General features: G+C 38.3%; 1 protein-coding gene across 1 annotated transcript; it reads right to left on the minus strand.

Annotated features, from left to right (window-relative positions):
- Positions 1–468: 468 nt before the first annotated feature.
- Positions 469–27,230, minus strand: LOC149820782 (GTP-binding protein OBGC, chloroplastic-like). The gene is given in 12 exon segments (XM_089981851.1): positions 469–567; positions 1,572–1,644; positions 1,646–1,678; positions 1,921–2,080; positions 6,319–6,517; positions 6,519–6,611; positions 16,400–16,459; positions 16,462–16,687; positions 19,030–19,170; positions 19,172–19,315; positions 27,002–27,075; positions 27,168–27,230. Coding segments are annotated over 12 exon segments (1,365 nt in total).
- Between the last annotated feature and the right edge of the window lie 616 nt (positions 27,231–27,846).

Raw genomic sequence — 27,846 nt, forward strand, 5'->3', positions numbered from 1 at the left:
AAATCACAGACCAATTGTGGGAGATGGATCGATCAATAGGCTGAGTATTCAGTCTATGGGAACTAAACGGTCCCCAATTTGGTGAATTGTACCACGTAAGGATGAGCTATCCCAAGATCTACAACAGGTATGGTGGGAATGCATGCATGTTCTTTTGTGGATTTATAACTTTCAGAAACGGCACCGGACACGAAGACCTGATAGCGCTGGCTCAGCCTGCCATACCTACAGTAGCAGTCACCATACCGGCAGCATAAAACTCCAAAGCTAGGATGCCTGCCCCCATGCATGCATGTTCTTGAAGACACCGAGAAACAATTGATACGATATCAGGATTATGATTCCATGTATATCCCAAAGACCACATGGATTTATTTTATGATAAAAGGCAAAGAATGACATGGACCACTGCTAGAGCTGGATCACCAGAAACAAGCTTGAAAGCATGTGGTTATTTTCAATGGAAAACTATTCCCACTGAGACCATTTGATCGATCCTGCCGAACGCGCTCTTTCTTTATCCGCACTGCCAAACTTGCTACCAGAATCATGCAAGACCACCTCCATCTGATGCAGAGAAACAGACCCATCAATGTCCACTCTCTGAGGGTTAGTAAAAAATTATCACTTGGATAAAGTTGCTCAAAAAAATAAGATGGCATAATTATTTCCCTTTGGAATGGGTTGAACTAATTTGAAAAATAAACTCAAGCTATGTCGCAAAGATACGTGTATGACCTGACGCTCAACAAGGGTTGACACGCGATTTCAAAAGTATTTTGCAAAAACAGACATGGATTTGTTTAATTTTTTAATATTTCAATATTATTAAATTTTATTAAAAACTATCAAAATAATAAAACAATGTTTGTACGTGCCCCAAAAAAAAAATCACACTTAATGGCAATCAACAATGAAGAAGATGCCTAAATTAGCAGTTTCGTATTTGATGCCACCAAGAACTTGATCAGTTCCAGCCAAATACAAACCTGCATCCTCAAGACCATGTAGGGCTGGTAAACGAACCAAACAAACAGAACATGGCATGTTCGGGCTCGGCTCGTTTACCAGTGGACTGAGATCGTGACTCAGCTCATGCTCGTGTTTAGCAGAGCAGAGCTAGAGCTCAGCTCGTCCCTGAATGAGACAAGCTGAACACGAGCTGGCTCGTGTAAAAAAATCCATGTTATTTATACATGGAATATGCATACTTTTTATATCTTATACTTAAAAGTATAGATATTTTATATATTACAGTTAATAGTTCATATGATATATATATATATATTTCATGCATCCTTCTCTTTATATTATCTTTAAAATATATAGATTTATATACTCTATATGAGCCCACCCAAGCCAAACAGTACCGTGTTCAGGCTTGACTCATTTAAGCTAAACAAGCTGCTTGTGGCTTGGCTGGCCAGCTATATAGTTCGTGATGAGCCAAACTGTGCAGAGTCACGAGCTGTTTGGTTCACTTACCAGCCCTAACATCACATCATCTTCTCAAGCTGGTATCTTGCATTATGGTGAACTCAGATTGCATAAATCGTGGGTCATCAACATACCTCGCATACAATGACCGCGTCACCTTCCTTGACTCCTTGTTTGATGAGGGCTTTGTTCACACCAGAGGCCTCACACATGCTGGAACCTTCTAAAGGATTCTGTGTACCTACAACAGAAAAAGTTGACATAATGTTTCAGCAGTCATCTATTTTCTTTCATTTGACAAACAAGATGGGGACTCCTCCTGGCAGTATTCAAACCTAAGAACCGAATGAATGATACTACGGATTCTACTGGTCCAACCATCACATTTAACACAGTATAAGTAGCATGAGCCTAGCAGGAAAGAAGTGCCCAAAAGAAAAAGAATCAATTGGCTAGAAGAAAAGCAGGAAACGGAAAGCTTACAGCCAATTAGTCATTTGGATAAAGCGTTGCAGCCCAGCTCCAGTTACATGCCATGTAATAGAACTGCTCTCATAAGAGACATCGAATTCACTCATGGAAGCACTACGTTGTCTAGTGATCATGTCTGCCACATGATTTAGATCTACATATTCTACAATGCCTGCAACAAATAGAAAATGGAACTTAAGTGATCAACAGCCAGATTGCAGAAAAATCCGTGGATTTATCAAAGAGTTCTCAAAACACGAGGAAAGATACAAAATCAAGAGAATTTCCAAATCAATTTAGCGGGCTCCAGTGTTGTTAAAAACATGACTTGCCTCAAGGCGAGGCCTTGAAATGCTTAAGTACCCTCTCCTCCATTGGTGCAAAAAAAAATAACGATTCTAAAAAAGGAGTGATTGTAAAGACTTAAGTGCCCCGAAGATGATTATTTAAGACTCAGTCTTTACACTGCAGGATTATCCGAGGAAGAAATCTCTCCTAGAAGAGGCCATGAACATCAACCCTCTCTCTCTCTCTTCTCTTTTTGCTTCTGTGCACATCCAGCAGAAGATCCTACATTACTTCACCAAGCACCGACTGACCTGCACATTGACTGTTGTGGAGCCTGATTCAGAGTTTTTACCCTTACAGGAAGAGGGTTTGGGGGCTCCTCCCAGCGTGGGTAGCATCATTCAACTAAATGAGTTGTGGATCCTGATTCAGAGTTTTTACCCTTACAGGAGAGGGGTCTGGGGGCTCCTCACAGTGTGGGTAGCATCATTCAACTTGAAGAGTTGTGGAACCTGATTTAGAGTTTTTACCCTTACAAAAGGGGGGTCTGAGGGCTCCTCCTAGCGTGGGTAGCATCATTCAACTTGATGAGTTATGGAGCTTGATTCAGAGTTTTTGCCCTTATAGGAGGAGGGTTTGGGGGGCTCCTCCTAGTGTGGATAGCATCGTTCAACTTGATTCGTTGTGGAGCCTGACACTACAAGAAAACCGTGGATTAGCGACGGCCTCTATCCATCGCTAATCCGTCACTAAGCCGTCGCTAAACTGTTTAGCGACGGATTAGCGATGGATAGAGGCCATCGCAAATTTTTGCTCGCTAATTAGCGAAAAAATTTATCTGTCATTAATTCCATCGCTAATTTGCGACAGATTAGCGACGGACATTATCCGTCGCTAATCTGTCGCTAAATTTTTTTTTTTTTAAAAAAAAAATTGATCCTTGTCGGGCGGTATTCCGGCAGCACTAAGCCGGACTTATACCGCACCCGACAGGCATTGCATGCACATAACGATCGCTCTGCCTCATCGCGAACCGGCGTCGCCGTCCTCCATGAACCGGTGCTCTCCGGCGTCGCCGTCCTCCATGAACTGGCACCGTCATCTTCCGTGAACCGGCGTCGCCGTCATCCTCCGTGGACCGGCGTCATCGTCCTCCATGAACCGGCGTCGACGTCCTCTAGCGATCGCCGACCGTCCTCCGCCGTCACCGTCCTTCGTGAACCGACGTTGTTGTCCTCCGTGAACCGGCGCCGACATCATCCAGCGATTGCCGACCGTCCTCCGGCGTCGCCATCCTCCGTGAATCGGCATTGTCGTCCTCCGTGAACCGGAGCCGACGTCCTCCAGCGATCGCCGACTATCCTCCGGCGTCACCGTCCTCCACTCTCATGTACATGCTCTCCAATAAGCTCTCCGACGTCGCTCGGTTTAAATCGAGCGCGATCGATTTAAATCGAGTGCGGTCGATTTAAATTTCAAACAGGGAGAGGGAAAATTTTGCACTTGGTTTAAATCGAAAATTAGCGCCGGAAAATTTCCGTCGCTATTTAGCGACGGATTAGCGACGGAAAAATTCCCTCGCTAAATCCCTCGCTAAAATGTTTTTCTTCTATTGAGAATTAGCGACGAAATAATTATTGTCGTTAATTCGTTGCTAATTAGCGACGAATTAGCGATGAAACAACTTTCATCGCTAATCCGTCGCTACTTAGCAACGGATTCATTAAGAAAGTTTTCTCTAGCTAATCTGTCGCTAATTTGCGACGGAAAAAATCCGTCGCAAATTTCCGTCGCTAATTAACATTTTTCTTGTAGTGTGATTCAGAGTTTTTGCCCTTACAGAAGTGGGGTTTGGGGGTTCCTCCCAGCGTGGGTAGCATCGTTCAACTTGATTCGTTTGTGGAGCCTGATTTAGAGTTTTTGCCCTTACAGAAGGGGGTCCGGGGGCTCCCCCCGGTGCGGGCCCCACTGCGCGGTCAGCGGGCGGGGTCCAGGGGGGGTCGCACCCCCCGGACCAAATTTTTTTGGGGCCTTGTATAATTTTTTTGTTTTCTTTCCCTCTTTTAACTATTGAAAAAAAGAAATAAAGCATTTTGTTTAATCTTGGGGCTCATGTTTCCTTCGGTTGTTTCTTACTCGAAGTTTTCGTAACACCCCTTCCCACAATTTTTCTATTTTTCTTTTTCTGTTTTTTTTCCATGATTTTTTCAATGACTCCCCTACAGTAATTTTTAGTGTTGTCGGGTCTCCAACGAGCCCCACAACAATTTATAGATTTGTTTGGTCTTCCAACAGCGATTTGTAGTATTGTTGGGCCTTCCTATAGTGATTTATAGTAATTTCGGGTCTCCAACGAGCCCCACAATGATTTATAGTGTTATCCGGCCTTCTAACAGCAAGGTTGGAAGAAACCAATGGAAAATCCAACAAGAATCATGACAGAATCAAGATGTGGATGTCAAGCAAGAATGGTGTTGTGCAACTCAAATAACACAAAATAATAGGGTTCTGGTTTTTAGTTAAAACGGAGAATGAAATGACAATAAAAATCATTGAAAATTTACAGGAATAAACTAGACTCAATAACAAAGACACTATTTTTTACGGATTTGAAATATGATCTTCGGTTAGGGAGATATGACCCTAATAAGTTAGTCCTAATTCGAGTAGCGATTTACAACGATTTGCTTACCGAATAACACTATAAATCGCTATAGTGATTTGCGAATAACACTACAAATCGCTATAGTGAGATCCAACAACACTATAAATCGCTGTGGGACTCATTGAAGACCCAAAAACACTATAAATCACTATAGTGATTTGCGGAAGACACTACGAATCGTTGTTGAAAGGCCGGATAACACTATAAATCGTTGTAGGGCTCGTTGGAGACCCGAAAACACTACAAATCGCTGTAGGAAGGCTCGACAATACTACAAATTGTTGTTGGAAGACCAGACAACACTATAAATCGCTGTAGGGCTCGTTGGAGACCCGACAATACTAAAAAACACTATAGGGGAGTCATTGAAAAAATCATGGGAAAGAAACAGAAAAAGAAAACTAGAAAAATCGTGGGAAGGGGTGTTACGAAAACCGTGAGACCCGCGCCGGGGGGGAGCCCCCGGACCCTCCTTCTGTAAGAGCAAAAACTCTAAATCAGGCTCCACAACGAATCAAGTTGAATGATGCTACCCACGCTGGGAGGAGCCCCCAAACCCCCCTCCTATAAGGGCAAAAACTCTGAATCAGGCTCCATAACAAATCAAGTTGAACGATGCTACAGTTAGTGTGCAGGTCAGTCAGTGTTTGATGGAGCAATGTAGGATCGTCTGCTGGATGTGCACAGAAGTAGAAAGAGAAGGGAGAAAGAGTGAGAGGGTTGATCTTCATGGCCTTCTCTAGGGGAAACTCTTTGCCTCCCTTTATTTCTTCTCTAGAGAGAGAGAAGGTTTTACAGTGTTTTACGGAGAATGAAGAAGAAGAAGATGACGATGAAAAGTTCAAACAGACATTTTTTATGGCTCAGGTTCGTTTCGCCGGATGACTATCGGATCGCCGGCTCACCATCAGATCGTCGGCTCACCATCGTTTCGCCGGATCACCATCGGATCGTCGGCTAAGGTTCGTTTCGCTGTGTAGACTTTGAAGAGTCAACATCATCCTCGACTTTCTGGATGAATGACATGTTTGTCCTTTTTTTGAACCATTTGTTTTTCTTTTTTGAATGAAGGACATTTTTGTCATTTTCTCAAGCTGTCGTTTTATGGCAAGAATAGCAAGAAAGGGTACTTAAGTCTTTGCAACCGAACCAGACTCCAATGCTGAGTGATGTCAACATACACGGGAATATATACGAGCCCCATATGCTTATATACGTGGTGCTTTTTGGGACCCCCGAACACAGACCTGGGATTAAGTGAATCATCGGGGGTGAACATACACCACCCTTTCTCTTATTATGTATCCTTATAAGAAATTGCTCAATGAAACTCTCATAAAAAGAACTTCAAGAAATATGGACAAATAGTACCACTATTGGGTGCTTTCATTCCAACATAGCTTCTGAGCAAGGGGACCAAATTAATGTGAACACCCATATTTGAAAACCTTTATTACCTTTAACTTCTGGATTCAACTGTCGTGCTTTTTTTGACAATTCATATGCTGCACATGTCACTTCATAACTGTCTTGCCTATTCTTTGCACTCATGCAAAAGGGACGGATACCTCGTGCTAGCAAGTCTTGTTCAAAGGAAACCCACCTTTCGGACACCTCTGGAAGATCAATTTTGTTAAATACAACAATAATAGGTTTTTTCTGCAAGAGCAGGACTGAATAGCTCTAATTCCAATCTTATAGCATCAAATTCGTAAGTTGGCTGCTCCGAAGTACCATCAACAACATGTACCTGAACCAACAAACAGAACAGCAAACTGCATCATTTCATTTATAATGTTGAGAAGAAACGTTGTACAGAAGACACAAAAACAATCACGTATGAGCTAAAGGCAGAAGATCGATTACGATTTCATGAAGGAAAAATGGAGTAAATGAAAATTTAAGGAAACTCTACTATAAGCTATTGAGCTAGAATATTTAAAAGCTCAAAATCGATTGCCAACACAAAAGGATAACAAGGAAATTGATATTGCCTTCCAATTATTCAGCTAACAGGCATTATTGAGGGCTCTTTTAGAATCAGATAGCTTTCAAGAATGTCATAGTCTAAAGGTAAAATCCAATCGTCCATATCTTAAGCAATTCAGCACAAAGAATCACCAAGCAGAATATAATTAGATGTCAATTTCGCTAATAAAATCATAGTAGTATACTGCAGTCATTAACAACTAAGAATGAACTGATATTTTCTCAGAGAAATGAGACAAGAATATTATGAGAAAAAAAACCATATTTTCATCATATGATCCATTTCTTCTATACCAATCATACTCATTATGTGGTAGAACATAGTCACGTTGGTGAGGTTTCCGAGTCATTGGGATATCAATTAATGACACTTTCAGCCCTTAAATGCAGTTGTATTTGCAAGTAAACCAGTATAAAACCACCAAAGAGAAAAGCCGCTCAACATTGCTTTCTAGACTCCAACAGGTTATATTTTCCCAATAAGACAAAAAACAGCAAGAAACGTAAAAACATATACGTAACAACAACACAAAGTTGTTTATACCATAGTCACCAGTATCGTTAAAGGTAATTTCTGGGCCAGGGTATTTCTCGAAGAGATTTTCAAAAGTTGATAAATCTGAGGAATATCTCAGGAAAATCTAGTGAGTTTAAAAAATTGAAACAAATATAAATAACAACAAAAAAAGCTAAGAAAATAATAAATTTTGCATTATTTTTCTTTCAAAAATATAAAGAAACATGTTTTAAAGGTTTTAAAATATAAAAGAAACAAAAAAATAGGAAACGCAAACTTTAAAAAAAAATCTCAAAAAATATCGCGATATTTTGAAAATATCGCGATATATTCCCAATAGTATTGGCTACCTTAAAATAGCCAATATATCATGACATTTTCAAAATATCGGTGACAATGGTTTATACCCAGCCTACTTGTCGCGATGCTAGTAGTATTGGTTGATGGTGTTGGGTATTTTTGGGTGCTGCCACATATAGGAAAACTATAAAAACGTAGGGTACACCGTTAAACTCTTGCACCTTTCTTTTATAAAACAAGCATTTCATAGTTGCATAAAAAACATATTTTGTGCTACGTATCCCATTTAAGGCATACCTGTACCAAGTACTGGTATGAAACTGGTTCCAAGAAACTTGTTTCTAAATGCATATACCCATCCCTATGAATATAGAAAAAAAAATTCTTATACAAGTGAAACCAGTACCAAACTTGGTTTCATCTATAAATGCATAAGAAACTCATCCCTAAGAATAAAATAAACCAATTTCTTATATAAGTGAAACCAGTACCAAACTTAGTTTCATCTATGGTGGTGGCAATAATTGTATCCCTCTCAAACAAGGTAAGACATGGGATAATAGGACCTCTGCAGCCGTATCTTACACCTTTCTTATATGTGTGGATCTAGCTTACTTTCATTGAAACCATCAGCAAGCTTCTCTCACTTCCATGGAGGCTACCACAAGAAGTTATTTTATTTTCTTTAATCTAAATATGATTTGTGTACCTTTGTATTAGTTTCATGATTGAGATTTGAGACAACATGCAAGAGACTATTCTCATACTTGAATATACTTTTCATAAATTCTTGCAAAAGGCGACCCTTACATCATTAGCTTGAGATTATTCTATGTTTTTCTTTATTCAGTTATTGTCTTATAGCATATTGCTTTCAATATTTTGCTTTTACAAGTTATTTTAGACATTGTCCCATTGTTATAGCTATACATAGTGAAATTAGGTGATATTTTGATTTTTAATGCTTTTGCTTTTCTTAGCATTTCTTTTGTCACAATATATATGATGATATTATTCTTGTAACATAAATGATGAGATGTAATTTCCGGAAACTCGTATCATCATCAAGGAAACCACATACCAAAATCTTGTATCAATGTTTAGTACACCACAACAAAGCAGTGGATTAGCGACGACCACATTCCGTCGCTAACCGGCTTAGCAACGATGAGGCGACGATATGCTTACGTCGCGAATTTTTCGACGCTAACTGTTGACGGAATAAATTCGTCGCCAAGTCTGTCGCTAATTGCGACGAAATAACGAGCGATGTATTCCGTCGTCAATCTGTCGGTACTAAACGGCGACCTCGGCTTGGCGACGAATCTACCTCCATCGCTAAGTCGTCGCTAGATTTATATGCATAGCGACGGATGTTTCCGTCGCTAATCCGTCGCAAACACGAAAAAAAATAAAAAAAAAAATATTTGAAAATTAAATACTGAGAACGGTACAATTTATATTTTCTGTACAATTTATATTTCCTATAAATAAAAAACAAACTACACAAAAAAATCCATATAAAAAGAATCTACAACAATTAATCGTTCCACCTTAAAATTAACAAGTTTAATTATTTACAATTCAACAATTACAATTAGGAAACAAAAAAAATAGAACTTCTTCAACACAGTTCTCTAATCATCGCCAAGATTTTGTGTGTCTTCTTGTTCATTGCCTTTATCTGTCCCTTCAACTCCGCTACGCTGATTATCGCTAGCAGCCTGCACAAGAAAAGAACAGTCAGTATTGATAAACAAAATATAATGAAATAAATTACACACTATATGTGATTCTATCTTGTCCTCATATGTGTTCTAAGGCAATAAAAAAACTTTATATATGATTATATCATGCTTATATGTGCTCTAAGGCAGGCAAAAAACTCTATATGTGATTCTATCATGAATTATATGTGTTTTAAGGCATTAAAAAAAATTTATACTCGATTATATCATGCTCAGATGAGTTCTAAGGCAGCTAGAAAAACTCTATATGTGATTCTACCATGCTCATATGTGCTTTAAGGCAAGAAAAAAGCTATATATGTGATTCGATCATGCTCGTATGTGTGCTAAGGCAGTCAAAAAATTGAATATGTGATTATAGCATGCTCATATGTGTTCTAAGGCAGACAGAAAAACTCTATATGTGATTATATCATGCTCATATGTGCTCTAAGGCAGGCAAAGCAAAAAACTTTATATGTGATTCTATCATGAATGATATATGTTCTAAGGCAGTAAAAAAACTCTATATGTGATTTTGACATGCTCATATATGTTTTAAGGTAGTCAAAAAACTGAATATGTGATTATAACATGCTCATATGTGTTCTCAGGCAGTCAAAAAACTGAATATGTGATTATAGCATGCTCATATATGTTCTAAGGCAGTCAAAAAAACTTTATATGTGATTCTATCATGCTCATATGTGCTCTAAGGCAGGCAAAAAACTTTATATGTGATTATGGCATGCTCATATGTGCTCTAAGGCAGACAAAAAACTCTATATGTGATTCTATCATGCTCATATGTGCTCTAAGGCAGGCAAAAAGTTATATATGTGATTCGATTATGCTCATATATGCTCTAAGGCAGACAAAAAGTTGAATATGTGATTATACATGAGAGGGACCTGCAATCGAAGATCCCCTGTTCAGCACAAGATTGTTGATCTCATCTCGGAGAAAGGGGGCGACGGTGTCATGGAAGTAGTCATCCAGTGTGTCCTTAATGATCTGGCGTACATCATCACCGGAAAGAATAGGTTGCTGCTTGGAGCTTATGTCGGCGGAAGAAGTCTGTGAGCCGTAACTGGAAGAAGCAATAACTGGTGAAGTGTTCATATTACTCCCAAACCCGAACACGCGACCTTTTTTGGGTTCACCTGCTGCAATCACCCATGCTGCAGGATCAAATGATGGATGCTGAGTAGCGTCATCGTCATCTCGCTCTACCATCTGTTGCTCATATGCCTCCTACAAAATAATGTTTAAAGTATGCATTAATAATTAATGATAACATTATAATAACTTGCATATTGCAATGATTATTAATAGAATAAATACATACCATTGTCGTTCTCGCCTTCTCTGATACGAAGACTCCCGTGGTTTTCCGTTTATGTGTTTCAACAAGCGCATCCTTATATGGTACAATGCCTCCTTTTTCTGCTTCATGCGAAGTTAAATGACAAAAGATTTAGTTCACAAGTTTGTAACAATTCTTATAAAATTAATACTATATATTGATAAGTTACCATTTTCTTCAGGTGTCTCCCAAATGTCTTAGATCCACCTGTGTGTAGATGGGCTTCGAGCATTTTCGTTCGATTTTGTGCAGCCTTCGCAGGGCAATTTTGAAATTCATCTTTCGCCCACTTATCGCACATTTCATCCCAATAATCTCTCCTGATAGTAATAGGGCCATGGCTCTTCCACTGTAGTGGATCATCTATTACGTCAGATGTTTTTTTTGCTGCAGTCTTCATATTGTGCAGCATGTCTGCAAATCGATTGGCAGCCACCTTCTGCCACACCTTTCTTGCATCAATTTCTTCCACCGTAGTTGCGAAGCGATTCGAAGCCTATAAATATTTTCAGAAAGTTAGTAAACATTACTTAAAAAATGAGGTTCGAAGTACATAGATGAAAATTTTGAAATCTCTTATAAAGTGTACGTCTCACAAATAGAGCCTTCTACTCTTGCTTTATTACGAACCTTTTTTTTAGGTCGAACATGCATCTGGCAAAAATATACATTTCAAATTTTAAATATTTGTCATTAAAGAGACAAATATAAAAAAACATATATTTTTCAAATGGGTACATCCATCGATATTGCACAGGGCCATCAACCCTTAGTTCATATGGCAAATGTATGATCAAATGTTTCATAACATCGAAAAATGCTGACGGAAATATCTTTTCTAGCAGACAAACAGTGGTGATGACATACTCCTTGAGATTCTTTACATATGATACTATGACCTCCGATGCGCACAATGTTCTGAAAAATCTGCTCAACTCAGACAATACCTCCCATATAGGTTTGTCTAACATATTATGGAATGCTAGGGGTATCAATCATTGCATAAAGATATGACAATCATGGCTCTTCAACCCATACAATTGTTCATCATCAATCTTCACAGCCCAAGCAATGTTAGAGACATATCAATCTGGAAATCTTAATTGTCTCAACCATTGACATACATGTTTTATTTGATCAGGTCCGAGCACGTACTTTGCCTTTGGTTTCAGTACTTTGCCATTATACTCTTTGAGTTCCAATTCTGGTCTTTTACATATTAATTTTAAATCCATACGAGCCTTCGGATTATCCTTTGTTTTTCCTTTAACATTCATTATTGTATTGAACACATTATCAAACACATTTTTTCTCCATCTGCATCACATCCAAATTATGTCGTATCAATAGGGTCGGCCAATACGGTAGTTCCCAAAAAATAGATTTCTTCGTCCAATTGTGATCCTTTCCAAATCTACAAAAGGGTGTAGGACTGCGGGCATCTGTTAATACATCTGGAAAGTATTGCAATCTTCTTAAAATCTCTATGCCAAACAATCTTGAGGATGGACTTTCCGTTTCAGTTGTGTCTGCTTTAAACGCATTCTTTTATCGTCGAAACGGATGGTCGCTGGGTAGAAATCGACGATGACACTCAAACCAGCAAGGCTTCCTTCCATGCTTGAATCTAAAAGCTTTAGAATCCTCCATGCAGTACGGATATGTCAACCTCCCATGTGTGCTCCAACCAGATAATATACCATATGCAGTGAAGTCACTGATTGTCCATAGAACAGCGGCCTTCATGTTGAAATTTTGTTTTTTGTAGGCATCATATGTGGTAACACTGTCATCCCATAGTACTTTTAGTTCATCAATCAATGGCCTTAAATATACATCAAGATTTTGGCCAGGTGAGGTCGGACCAGGGATCAACAGAGACAAGAAAAGATTTGAACGTTTCATACACAAGCTTGGTGGAAGGTTGTATGGAGTTACAAATACTGGCCAACATGAGTATGGAGTTGATCTACCCCCAAATGGATTAAATTCATCTGTACATAGACTGAGTCTAACATTTCACACTTCTATTATGAAGTTCTGATGAGTACGATCAAAGTGCTTCCAAGCTTCAGCGTCAACAGGATGTGTGATCTTGTTTTCATTGTGTCGAACTTTATTTGTATGTCATCTCATGTGTTTAGCTGACCTTGAAGACATATACAATCGCTGCAATCTAGGAGTGATAGGAAAGTAGCGGAGCGACTTGTATGAAACTTTCTTTGATCTCGTGCTACCATTGCCTCTTGTCTTTGGCTTGAACCAAGGATGCCCACATCACGGGCATGATATGTTGTTTTCCTGCTCCTTGAAATACAACATGCAGTGATTTGGACAAGCATCAATCTTTTTGTAACCCATACCTAGAGCGTTGACTATAACTTTCGCACGATAAAAATTTTGTGGCAATTTCTCATCTTTGGGCAACATACTCTTCACAATCATGCACAAACTGTCAAAACATGATTGACTCAAATTATACTCGGACTTCAAATTCATTAGTTGAAGAACTGCAGACAAGATAGTGTGACTCTCGCAACCATTCCAAAGTGACTCATCAGCATCTCTAAGTAAATCATAAAATCTACTAGTTGCATCGTTTGGTGATTCTTTATCTACGGCAGTTATTACATCACTAGAACTCATAGCAGAACCCAGTTCTGTTCCTGCGGCATCAAATATCAAATCCGTATATGGATTATCGTGCACCACATTCACCCGTGCATCAAAATCATTTTTAAATTCTTCTCTATGAAACATCCAGTTCTGATAATCACTCACAAAACCCTTCCTGTATAGGTGATGTCTAACACTATTAGGTTCTACAAATCGATTATTCTTACAAATCTTGTAGGGACACCTAATCTGACCTGTGGGATCCACTATACTGACACTTGTCATTGCAAATTCAATAAAATTGTCAACACCATCCATATATTCATGCGATAACTCATTGTCCACTATCCTACGGTACATCCATTCACGGTTTGCAGTCATTTTCTTATGATGTTACGAATAATAACCTAACGAATTAAAAGAGAACAATCAGGATGCTACGATGAAGAAAATATCAAATTTATCATGCAATATATGATGTCATACAATAACAAGAATTTTGATGCATGCATTGATAACTTAATATTTTCATGTGCAAACTATTAATGACACGATACAATCATTTGAGCAATGCTTTCATTATACAATTTCACATGGAAGTCATAATCAAATTGAAAGTAACTACATGCAAGCATGGATACAATTACATCAAACATTGCAATACATTGTAATCATTCATATCAAACAAATGGCAAACATGTACTTGCAACAAACACACTTCAATATCTCACTAACTACTACCATGCCTAGCATGGACTCCGTACTCCAAAAATAAGAACACTTCCATATTCATACATTAAAATCATGTTCAGCATGATCTCCGAACTCCAATAAAGCAACCCTAAATATCAACAACTAAGTGAGTGTTTGAACAATAAAGCGTTACATCTAATAAATTAAATAACATGTGATATGCTTGCATCACTTACTCACCATGGGTATTTACACGATTTGCATTGTTTTTGTCACTTACTCACCACAGATGGCTGAACACGAGCTGGTTTTGTTGAAAAATCTGCACAAAAAAATGTTGTTTTAAAATGAAGTCACCCAAAAAAAAAGTTGTTCCGGCAAGGGGTCGACTCCCCTGTTGTTCCTGCTAGGGGGTCGACCCCCTTACAGAACATAGGGGGTTAACTGACCCCCTTTTCGGGCAGGGTGTTAACCCCCTGCCGGGGTCGACCCCCTGCCGGAACAGCAGGGGGCCGACCCCTTGCCGGGGGGGGGGCATCGTTTACCTGTCTCCGAGCGGCGGGCCTGCAGACAGTGGGACCGGCGAACGACGGGAGTGGGACCAGCGAACGACGAACGACGGGAGTGGGCTAACGGCGGGAGCGGTGAACGACGGGAGCAATGAAAGAAGAAAAGGAAAAGCTGTCTGGGATTAGGGTTATTCGAAAATTAGCGACGGCTTAGCGACAGATTAATTTTGTCGCTAAGCCAACGTAAATCAAATTTACGAAATGAGCGACAGACTATATTTCGTCGCCAAGGCCGTCGCTAATTAGCGACAGAACAACTTTTGTCGCAAACGTCGTCGCCAAATGGTGCGGTCGTAACGACAAAACAATATGTCGCAAAAGTCGTCACTAATTAGCAACGGACTTGGCGACAGACTATATTCTGTCGCTATTTTTGTAAGCTTTGTTCATTATAGCGACAGATGTTTTTCGCTCGTTAATCCGTCGCTAAAGTCTGTCGCTAACAACGTATTTTCTTGTAGTGGTAGAAACTCGTACCAGAATTTTTAGATACACGCTTCAATAAAAATGTACCCAAAACTTTTGAGAGCCTTGTGTACCCGTCAAGGTTGTAAGTATCGTATTGTTACCCATATCGGTCGGGCCCAAAATAAGATAGGTATAGTATCATAAAAAATTTAATTTTTAATAAAAAAAATTCAAAAACTCTAAAAAAAACATGAAAAAAAAAACTCTCAAAATTTTTAAAAAAATCATGACATATGAAACAATGATGAATTGCACAAAATACAACCATAAAATCATATATGAAGCATCTATGTCTATATAAGTTGCATAAGACATCATCAAACATCAACTATCTCACAAGATCAATGCAAAATATTAAATATCTTGCAATTAAGAACATACCATAAGACTCATACTTTCATATTACATAAACAAAAATATTATGGTAATAGTTGCACTCGATTTTCAATCGGTTTCCACTCGTTACTTGAGTGTCCCATTGTCATGTCGGATCATCTGATGACATCTTTTTTGGAGTATGGCGTCTAATTTCTACCTTGATATAAATCTTTAATTTCCGCAACGGGGTTTGCAAGGGGCAGCACCCCCCGAGGAGAATTTTTTTTTGGCGGGTAGCTTTATAATTTTACTCATAATAAAGACTTTTAAATTTAACCCACTTCCTTTAGTAGAAAATTTGTGAAAATGCAATTTGACTTTAGCAAACCACAAAATCTCTCTCCTTTACGCACAAATCGACCCCCAAATCGCTCTCACAAGTCCTAGGGTGTGTGGATATCTCTCTAATGGCTTCTACACAAATGAGGGAGTCGTCCCCCAAGAGGTCTTTAAAACCCAAAATTGAAAATTTACGAATTGAAGATTTTTTAAACGTGCTAACCCTGTATCGTACGATATGGGTATGTATCGTACGATACATACAATACAGCTACGATATACACTTGTATCGATATTCTGTATAGTAACGATATGTATTATATTGTATCATATGATATGGTACGATAAGAACAACATTGGTATCTATACTCGTACCAGTACCACATGTCTCTGACAACCATGCCCATTTGTACCAGCCATGCCATATCGTACGACATACCCGAAGCCATACCAACGTCCCATAGGTTCAAAAGCTTTGCAAGAAAGACCATCTTGTATTAAAGGAGGTATCATGTGGGAGCGTTTTTTATGATCAACATACTTGAATCATGTACCTACCAGTCTATGACCAAAAGTATACTCACAGAATGTGACTGATGAAGTGTAAGAGACAGAAGAATCAACATTAGTGTATACCAGAACAGAACGTCTTTCAGAGTGCCGCAAAAATTCATGACCTAAGCCATATCCCAGGTGTGAACCTTCAAGCAAGCACCTTCAAGCAAACCTGGAAGATCAGCAACAACCATTGTAGCATCATAATCAAATGAGACTACGCCCAAGTTTGGAAGCAAGGTTGTAAAAGGATAGTTTGCAATCGCTGGTTGAGCAGCACTGATGGCACTGAGAAGGGTGCTCTTTCCAGCATTTGGGACTCCTACTATCCCAACATCGGCAACCAGCTTTAGCTCCAAATCCAACCACCTAACCAAGAAAATAAATAATATAAGAAGCTTGAAGTAGACACGAATTTTCAGAAGCTACAAGATAGATAACAATGACTTGAAAGGGATCATCTGACTATTCCAATCATATCAAATAAAGGACAATCACTACACGCTTCTAAGAAATCTAGAAGAAGTGAGTTGGACTGAGAAAGAGATGACTAACAATACTATAGCTTACAAACACTTGAAATTATCCTTCAAATAAACATGACATCTCAAGAAATAGAGATGTAAATGGGTCAGATCTGGTTTGGCCATAGGCATTATTGAATGATTTGAATCCAACCTAATCAGTTTTAGAGTTGGACGAGTCAGGGAAAGGTAAACACTAAATCCAAATACAACTTGCAAACTGGATATATGTTATATGTAATCTGATTCAGATTATCTGTTGGATTTGGATTCATGGATATACTTTATGTGTTTCGGATTCAGATTACCTATTGGATTTGGATTCATGGATATACTTTATATGTTCGAGTTCGTATTCAGATTCGCATGTATAACTGCCTGCTGAATCCAAATCCGGCAATTAATCAGGTCTTACTTACTCTGTCAAATACGACTAAATGGATCAGATTTGATCATATATCCCTTCCAAATCCAATCCCTTGACATCCCTATCAACAAATGTGAACAAACAAGATTGTCTTCACACTAAGGTCTCACACAAAATGATGTTGTCATAGTTGAAGTGAATCGGACTGAACAAGCCAATTGGAACAAGATGAGGACCCAAACAGGAGTCCTCAAACATGGCCTGATTTTCCATATAATTGATGCTGTTGGTCCACCACCTAAATTGGCACCCAAAAAGATCATCTGGTATGGAAAACCAGCAATAGAACATCATAAACAGCCAGTTCCAACCAAGTGACATTTACTTGATCATTTTTTGACCCTTATCATTCGACTTTCTTTTTAATATGGCTAAAAAAATAGATTAACTGTTTCCATCAATTTGGAGCAAAACCACATGATTTTATTATTTTCTAAGGTAAAATCTAAAACCTTCAAGCTCTTGAAACTAAAAACATCAAAACCCTCAAAACATCTAAAACCACTCAACCAATCTCTGTATGACATAACTTTACATTATTCTGTATTCAAATTTTCCAAAGTGTTATCCATTTTTATTTTTATTTTTATGTGTTTTGCTCACATTTACACATTTTTCTTTTTTTCTCAAATTTTGCCAATTAAAAACATTTTTTTAAACGACTCAATTTGGTCTGATTCAATTCAATAAATAAAACCATTTTGAAAAAACAATTCACTTATGAACCGATTTTAACACTGTTGGTACTCAGAGGAACCCATGAACATGCGCACACACATGCACAGAAAATACATGAACGTATGCATGAATGTCACACACCCATGCACACACGAGCACATGCACGCATGCACACATAATGATGTTTGTAGAATGATACCACTACAAGCAGGATTCAGTCAAACAAGCTAATTTCATTGATCAAACTGCGCATATTGTTATGCTTTTAGCAATAAGAATATGTTCACCAATCTCTGTTGTCAAGCATTTAAATCAAGGATCAGATACCATTTGTGAGATTTCTTGATAAAATGCGGACCCAGACGAGAATATGCATATCGTGAGGTATACATCCATCAAGTCGTGTATTCAGGCATAGTAATAGAAAAATTACTGCAGATCACATACTACAGACTTCTGATGTGTTGGAATATGTCCCACAATTCTTTTGCCTAGAGACGCACATGCAGTATTTATGTGCATTTGAAGTTGGTCTACACTGTCTTCATCATTCAGAAACTAAACTGACTTAACACAGCGCACACTCACATGTTCACGCATACATGCAGGTGACTGCAAACCAAGCTAACGCTCACCTACACGTGGAAAAAGTACATGCTATGGGCCGCTAACAAAAGAAACCAACTTGAGCAGCCTTATCAAGCAGCATAGTTTCAAAAAGCTAATGCTTATACTCACAATTCACATTAAACAATGAAAACTTCGCTTCCACTTTCGTGCAATGGCTGAAACTAGAAAACCAACAAACGGAAAATGCATCAATTGTGCGCAATAGTGGGTATGTCCTGCCTTGATAAAAAAAGAGAACTGGTCTAAATAGACAACACTTTTACAGCCTAGAAAGACAAAAACAACCAAAGGATTAAGTTATCCGAGAAAATGAATTCGACCAACTTCATCCTTAATCTCATGTGTGCTATAACCATAAATGCTTCACCAACCACCAAAAAAGAAAGGTAAAGGAATGAAAAAGATGTGAAATATGAAAAAGAAACAAAAGGAAAAATGAGATGAATACTCACATCTCTGCACCTTCCTCTCCATTCTCAGCAATTTTGGGAACCTTATTCGTCCCCGATTTGAAAGACGCATTGCCTCGGCCACCTCTCCCGCCCCGTAGAAGCAAGGCCCACAGGCCGGGATGCATCAACTCCAACAATACCTTCCCTAATCACAGTCCCCGATGCCACCTTCACCACCACATCCTCTCCTTTTTGCACCACCCTAATTGCGCCCCGCCTAAAATGAACAGCCTTCTGAAACGGCAACAGAGAATTCATCGACCCATCCACTTCCAAGTAGACATTCCTGTTGGATCAATTTTCGGATCACACAGTTTCACAATCATCATCATGATATAAAACATGATATAAATAAGGAAATATAACAGTATAGACATCATGATCAACAGACGAATGAAACAATAACAGGGAGCAAACATGTCGGGTTCCACCATATACCAAAATCCAGACATATGCAAATGAACAAACATATGCATAGAACATAATATAAACAACAGAAGCATGTTAATACTGTATAAACGGCTAAGGCATACGAAAGTACACCCCTTAGAGAAGATTCACCCCCACATACAGTGCAAACAGGGTCTGGCATCTTCCCCCAGGATACAATAGCCTCGATGATCAAACCGGTGCACTTCGACGGATCGTCCTTCGAAAACAACCTCCACGAACCGAAGTTGCAGAAAAACTCCTTTCGGGAAAACTCAGGAGAGAGAGAGAGCAACAGGGAAATGGAAAACTGTAGAGCTCTTCTTCAGAAATTAGTGCGTCTCAGATCTATCGTAACCCCAGCCCTAACCACGCTTTTATAACCCACGGACGGTTACAAAGCATGGAAGGAACCCGTTACGGAATCCGAGGAGACGTGACCCGTTAACGGAAATCGAAGAGTCGAGTTTCGTTAATGGAATCCGAAGAGCCATAACAAGCACGGACTACGAGGAGTTGTGACCCGTTATCATTTCTCATAACCCATTAAAGAGTCCAAATATCTACAGAAACTTTGGGCAAAAAGGTACTTTGGTCTTAATTGGATATGGCCCTAAAGGGCCAATTACCCGAACCCGAGCCTGAGCCCGACCCGACTCGGCTCAACATGGCGGGCGGGCGGGCGCACGTGTGTGTGGTAGTCATCCCAACCTCTTGTTCTCAGGAACAAATGTAAGAGTTTACATGTGGGTTATAAAGCCCACAACAAATTCAAACACAATCAATATGGGACTATTCCACGTCATCAAAACCACTTTTTCCAAAAAGAAGGAAAACAGCCCACGTTTCATATTTGAATTATCTCTTCCCTTCCTTCTTACACCTAACATTCCCCCACAAATTCAAAGAATGAAACGGGAGAAAACCAAGATGCAAGATAAGACAATCTGCAACAGGACATATCATTCTTTCAGTAATGGCACCTTCCGGTTTGAACCACTACCTTAGTTGACTAACTTTACCCCCACAAGAACGAAGTGAACTGAAGTCTTGAACTTGAACCTTAGGTGTAGGAGTGTCCATTAGCAACAACATGATAAAGGTTCTGGTTGTAATCTTTAGGGGCGGCACGTTAAAGGCCATGCGCCCGAATTCTGTTTCATGAGTGACTTCAGGAATAACTCAATTCCTTATACTGAGGCCACACAATCACACTCACATAGGTGGGCTTCTCCAGAGATGCATTGCTAACATCTCACCTAGAAGACTTTGAACCCATTCAGAGTTTTAACTCTTCCTTAACTAGCAGCTAATCACCTTTCCATAGTAATCAGGGGAACAAACACAGATACATAGTATCTCATAAATAAGGTGCTATCCAGTTCACCCTACAACTTGTTATTACCACATTGAACCTACTTTGTGGGATCTCCACTCAGATAGGTTGGGTTGCTACTGCAGATGAACTACTGATGGGTTTCAGTCCCATCCCCTCTCTGGATTTTAGGACTAATGACTTATCTAGTCCTTTCGTTAATGGATCAGTTGTGTTCTCTTTGGATCCAACATAGTTCACAATAACCACTAACTGAGACACCAGTTCCCTTACAAACTTTATTCTGACTTGGATGTGTCTCCTCTGCTTTTGATTATATTTTGTGATTTTAATCTTTGCAATAGTGATCATATTGTCATAATGCAAAGATATTGCAGGAATTGGTTTGCACATTAAAGAAAGTTCCTCAAGAAATCCTTTTTAACCATTCAGCTTTCAATCCTGTGACATCTAAAGCACGGAGTTCGGCCTCAAAAGTAGACCGAGACAAGATGGTCTGCTTTACTGATCTCTAGGCGGCTATCCAGCTTGCATACCCTGTCACGCCAAGTTAAATACATACCCTGTCACGCCATAACTCCAAGAGTTCATGGCTATCCAACTCGCATCACTATATCCCTCCAGAACTGCAAGGAATCTCTTGTAATGCAAACTCAAAAAAATGGTTCCTTTCAGGTACCTTAGTACCATGTTCAATGCCTTCCAATGAGTGCGGTTTGGATAACTTGTGTATCTACTTAATTTTGTCACGGGGAACGAAATATCTGGTCTCATGCAATTTGCAAGATATATCAAACTTCCAATATTCTGGGAATACCTTAATTGCGACATAGGAACATCAGTCGTGTTCTTATGAAGAGGAATAGAAGGGTCATATGGAGTTGCTATAGATCTCCCTTGGTTATAGCCAAATTTCTCAAGTACTTTCTCAATAAAGTGAGATTGAGAAATGGTTAACCCTTCAGCTGAACGAGTCAGCTTTAAGCCTAAGATCACATTTGCAACACCCATATCCTTCATATCAAACTTACTACTAAGAAACGACTTTGTCTCATTCACAATTCTCATATTGGAACCAAACAATAGAATGTCATCTACCATCACTTTTAACTTTGCAATAAACACATTTATCAGATTCATTGACAATAAAACCAAATGATAAAATAATATTATCAAATTTCTCATGCCATTGTTTAGGGGCTTGTTTTAGTCCATATAATGACTTAACAAGTCTACAAACTTTATTTTCATTACCAGGAGCCATATAACCCTCAGGTTGATCCATACAGATCTCTTCTTCAAGATCACCATGCAAGAAAGCGATCTTCACATCCATTTGATGAACCGAGAGATCATAAATGGAAGTCAGAGCAACAAGCACCCTAATTGTGGTCATCCGGGTAACCGGAGAATAGGTATCAAAGTAATCTATTCCCTCCTTTTATTTGAACCCCTTGGCAACCAGTCTCGCCTTGTACTTGTCAATGGATCCATCTAATTTCAATTTCTTCTTAAAGATTCATTTGCACCCAATTGTGAAACTACCACGAGGGAGGTCAATCAGTTCCCAAGTGTCATTAGAGACAATGGAGTCCATTTCACTCTTGATGGCGTCTTTTCAATGCCTTGTTTCAAGTGAAGCTATTGCATCTTGGAAAGTGAGAGGATCATCCTCGATAAGGTAAGTGATACAATCACTTCTCAAATCCTTAGTAATACATGGTCTCTTGCTCCTTCTAGGTTCAGCCACTTCCTCAGACTCAATGGGTCTAGGATGGGAACAAGATGGTGTGATCATCGCAAAATTTTTCCTCTTGTAATATTCTCTCTCTTCCTTCTCTTTTCCTTTTCCAACCTCTTATTTTCTTCCTTTTTGAAGGGAGAAGATAAAAGATAGAAAAAGAAGAGGGAAGAGAAAAGAAGAAGAGGAATTCTTTTGCGGGTCTCACGTGACCTTAATTTTGAAAATATTTGAAATAACTCGCCTCCATTTTTTAAATATTTGCGGGAAAACTGGGAGACGGGATCCGCTCGTCGGTACGACATTCGACCGTTCCTGGCACCTTTACCAGGGGTAATCGAACCAAGGGTCGAATTAATGCATTTTGCTTTGCTAAGAAATTATCTAAGAAATCATTCTAAGTCTAGATGCACAAAGAATCATGCTTGTGCAAATGCAAAGATGTATGCTCTTTTTGAAATATTTTTGAAGAATTCTCAAGTGTTTCTGAGATGAATCTGATAAAGTGAGGAAATAATTCCTAACTTAGAACTTAAGATTAAAGTTCTAAGTTTTTTTAGAATAATCAAGAGCTTGGGAAAATGAATCTGGATTTTGGAAAATGATTTTGAAATTTTGAGATAAAAGAAGAAAAGAAATTTCAAAGTCGTAAATGGACTTTGAATTAGAATAGAAATGAAATGGAATTGAATTCTAACTTTGAAGTTTTGAAATCACAATGAAATGTGGGAAATCTAAATAGAATTGAGAAGTAGGATTGATTAAAAAGTTGGAATTCAAGATGGAATTTGAATCCGAAGTCTAGATTCTAAATAGAGTCCAAAGTTGAATTTAGGATTCGAAATGGGAATTTGATTTGAAATCTGGAAATGGAATTGGTTCTAATGAATTGGAATCAAGATGGAATTTGGATTTGGAATTTTGAATGGAATTGGATTCAAGGTTTGGAATCCAAGATGGTATTTGGATTTGGAATTTTGAATGGAATTGGATTCAAGGTTTGGAATCCAAGATGGTATTTGGATCTGAAGATCCAAGATAGAGTTGGATTCTGGATCCTAAAATGGAGTTGGATCTGAAGTCTGAGATCCAAAGTAGGATTGGATTCTGGATCCTAGAATGAAATTTGGATCTGAAGTCTAAAATCCAAAGTGAATTGGGTTCTAGATCCTAGAATGGATCTGAATCTGAAGTCTAAGATCCAAAGTAGAGTTGGATTCTGGATCCTAAAAATTTGAATTTGGATTGGAAATCTGAGATCCAAAGTAGAGTGAGGATCTGGATCCTAAATGGATTTTAGGTCTGTAATTTGGAGATCCAAAATGGAATGAGGACCTGGATTCAAAATGGAATTTGGATCTGTAATTAGAGATCCAAAGTGGAATGGATTTTTATACTTGGAAATCTGGGTCCAAGTTGAGACTAGGGTTGGATTTTGGATTTGGGTTTTGAGAAGTCCAAATAGGACCTTTAAAGATGGATCTAGGTTTTAGAAACCCAAATCTTAAACTTGAGATTCAAATCTAAACCTTGATTGAAGATAAGGGGATGAACTTGATTTTGAAATCAAAAGATAACTTCAAAGTTAAATTGAACTTTAAATTTGGATTTTGATTTGAGTTGGAAATTTGAAGTTTGAATATAAAATGATTTTGGAATTTCAAAGTCAAATTGGACTTTGAAAATTGAAATTTTGAATATTGAAATGAGATAGAATTGGATTTGGATAAGATTTGACTTAAGAAGAAGAATCACTTGAATTTTGAAAAGGAAGTTTTGAAAATATGATGCAATTCTATCCTATATGATGAATGAATTTAAACCTTTGAAATTGGCTTTTGAAAAGCTATCTTATTCTTTAAATGAATTAAAAATGAGGTTGAAGATATAATATATCCCTGACTATGGTCATTGGATATATTATATAATAATCACATTTAAATTCAAGTGAAGAATGCAATACATTTTTTGTGCTTTTATAGAATTTAAAATGAAATTAGTTCTCAATATACCCTGACTATGGCCATTGGTATATATGTTGAATTATTTTTAGATTAAATTCTAATAAAAGAGGAAAATATTTAAAGAAAATATGATGATTTTGAAAGTGGATCCAATGTGGATCCAGTGTTATTTTGTAAAAGGTAAAAATGCTAAGTTTTGTCCACATCCTGACTATGGCCATTGATGTGGATCATCAACTTAGGATCAATTACCTCTTACGAAATGGTGCAAGTGCCATTCGTGTTCCAATAAAAGAAAAATGCATGAAAACAAACAATTCATGATTTTTACAATGCTTATTCATTCTACCTAAAGCAGGAGATATAGATTTTCATTAAAATCTAAATTATCACAATATTAAATTGAATTGAATCTAAGAAATGTCAAGACTTCAAAGAAGAAATCCTGCAAAAACAAGAGTTAGCCTAAGCAAGAGATGATATATATAAGAGATGTCATAATGGAAATTTAAGGCAGCATGATATACATATTTAAACAACATACATACACATGTTATTTAGTATAATACAGTCATACCCATTGAACTGATGTGTAAGAGAAAGGTGATATTAACACAGATGGTAGTATGTGCACAATGAGAGTGTCTAGTGAGTGGAAATGAAATGATAAGCTATGATAGCAAACAGCATGGAATGGGCGGTTTGTGTTGGCATCTAATATTTAACAACAAAATTAAGATATGCAAGGTGCATGTATGCTGAAGTAGTATGATGGAGGTGGTGACAATAAATGGTGAAGGTGCAACAGGGTGCAGTATAGTATGCATATAGGTGCACAAAATTAGAGCAGATATATGAGACAATGTATATCAAAATGAGGTGCTGAAAGTGATGGACACTTACCTCAGCTAATGATTGGAATCAGACCTTAGGCTCTTGGTTCAGCACATTCACGAGCTCATATGATGAAACCCGTTTCTCCAACTGCTTTATGGGCATCCAGGATTGCGGGAATAATAGTGATCGGGCTGATTTAAGCTTATAGATGCTGAAGTCATGTGAAGCTTATGACTCCAGCTCAGACTTTTCCATCGGGGGCCCTATTTGATGATGCAGCTTGGTTCAGCCACTAGCTGTCGTTATCAAGTTAGCTTGGACTGGAATTACTGCCGTGAATCTGAATGGGACTGGATGGGACTCACTCCAACAAGAGCTTTAGTAAATACCCAGTAATACAATAATGAGCCAATCCTTTGGAATAGCAGTGTTTTGCTCCCATAGACACATCAAACATATGCCCTGCTGTAGGAACTGTAAGTGTTACTTGGATTAACCTGCATTCAGTTAGCATCAACAACATGCGATACTCTAAAATCAAGGAAACCAACAGGATGTATTGATGGAGTAACAGCCGTGGCATTTGAGCCTTTGGTTTGTCTGCTGCAGGAACTGGGCAACATCTTCATGTATATCTATCTTCCATTCCAGTATCACCAATGGAACCAGCATGACAGAGTAAAAGATGTGTTACAGAACTTTCACAAAATAGGATAGGACACCCTTTTCATCAATTCCTTTGCGCACCAGGCCAGAGCCTATTTCACCTGTGTGTTTGTGTATATATACTGAACATTGATAACATCACATCAACAGGAAGAAAAACAGATGTTCTTTGGTGATTTTCTATTCCTTAGATATACGTTCTAAAGAGGATGAGAAGATCAAGCTCATAACAGCAGAATCTATCAGATTTTTTTTTATACAATGCTCTGGATGCCAACATTCTAAGGAAAATTTAACCCACAATGATTAGGTAATAGGAGGATGGCTAACATGAAAATAGATGTCATGCAATTGGTGATTGCAGTAAATGAAATAAGAGGATTTGTAAATGTAACACACACAGGAACCCATTTCAGCATCTCACTTTGTTGTTGTCATCTCATCAATAATCATGGAGATCATCTTTGAAACCTCATCTGCCAGTGCACTCAGAGTGAGCACGTTAGCTGGGAATTTCACCAACTCCCAACCCAAAATTATGACAAAGCAGGTCATCTACTTGTATTAAATCGCAGAAAGGCCAATTGTACCCACAAATTCAAATGATGACTTTGATTCTGATTTAAACTTGTTGCCTTCGTGGACACCAAGCATGGTTCCTGCTGTTATGGCAGATACTGCATTTGAGCTCAGCATCCTCAAAATTTTTTTGTCATAAGATGCTAGAACAACAGCAACGTTGATGGCCCAAGTAGCTTATTGTAGCCATTACAATGGCCTTCCTGCAAACTTAATGCAAACAAGTCATTTCATCATTTTAGACAAAACAATGCATGTCCTGTAATCATCAGCCTTTACAAGAGGGTTTTCAAATGGTAAACCCTAAAGGAACATCGCAATTAACTTAGAACTTATTTTAAATTTTAAATCAGCCTTATATTTTGCAGAGAGTCAGGAATTTAGTGCCCAAATATAGTATATAGCAATTTTACATGATACCTTGAATCAACAGACCTCCGATGTGGCGCTTTATCCTTAGCTTTAACACATGATTCACTCTCTGATGACTGGTTCTGCAACAATTTATTAATAGTTACAACCCCCTTTTGAATTCCTTAAACCGAGATTTGCATCTCATTCCTGAAACCACTGTTTGGGCCTATACATGTTCTGATTCTGTAGCCAACACGCCCAACATGACCTTCTGAGCAAAACCTGCATTCACCATCTTTGACAAGCCATTAAGAAGGTTAGTTTTTGCTTTGTAAGCTCGATGAGCAATGGGTACAAGTTCTGGGATAAGTAAACCATCATCATGGGATTCAAGTGTCCCACAAGAGTTTGATTTTCTTACTTCTGCCTTTACTCTTTGAATGAGTACTTTCATAGGTGTTTAATATGACTTTCTTTCAAATTTATCACGAGACATCTTTCAAGGAACTAGTTTTGACATATCATCTTTTGCTGCCTTTGTTATGCAGGTGAGCTTTTAGCAAGAACCAAAACAATTCACAACTTTTGCCAACGCAAGCTTCTCATTTAAACTTAATAAAAATAACAACGATCATGAATGGGCTTTATCATGAATCGAATGGAACAAAAATGTCTCATACCCATACCTATAAAAATGTGACATGCAACAACAAGTGATGAGGTGATCAGATGATAGCATGAATGCGTATAAACAAAAGAGACGGAAGGTAAATAAGATTCAGATATACAGCTATAATATAATGGAAATAAGGTGCTGTGAAACAAGTAAGTTCAAAATCAGAGGAAGCATAGGCTTAAAAAAAAAAAGAATCACAAAAAAAGTTAGAAAATTATGGAGTAAACGCGGTAGA

This window comes from Nuphar pumila, chromosome 12 (genome assembly GCF_984573655.1).
Source record: "Nuphar pumila chromosome 12, dmNupPumi1.hap1.1, whole genome shotgun sequence".
Lineage (NCBI taxonomy): Eukaryota > Viridiplantae > Streptophyta > Magnoliopsida > Nymphaeales > Nymphaeaceae > Nuphar > Nuphar pumila.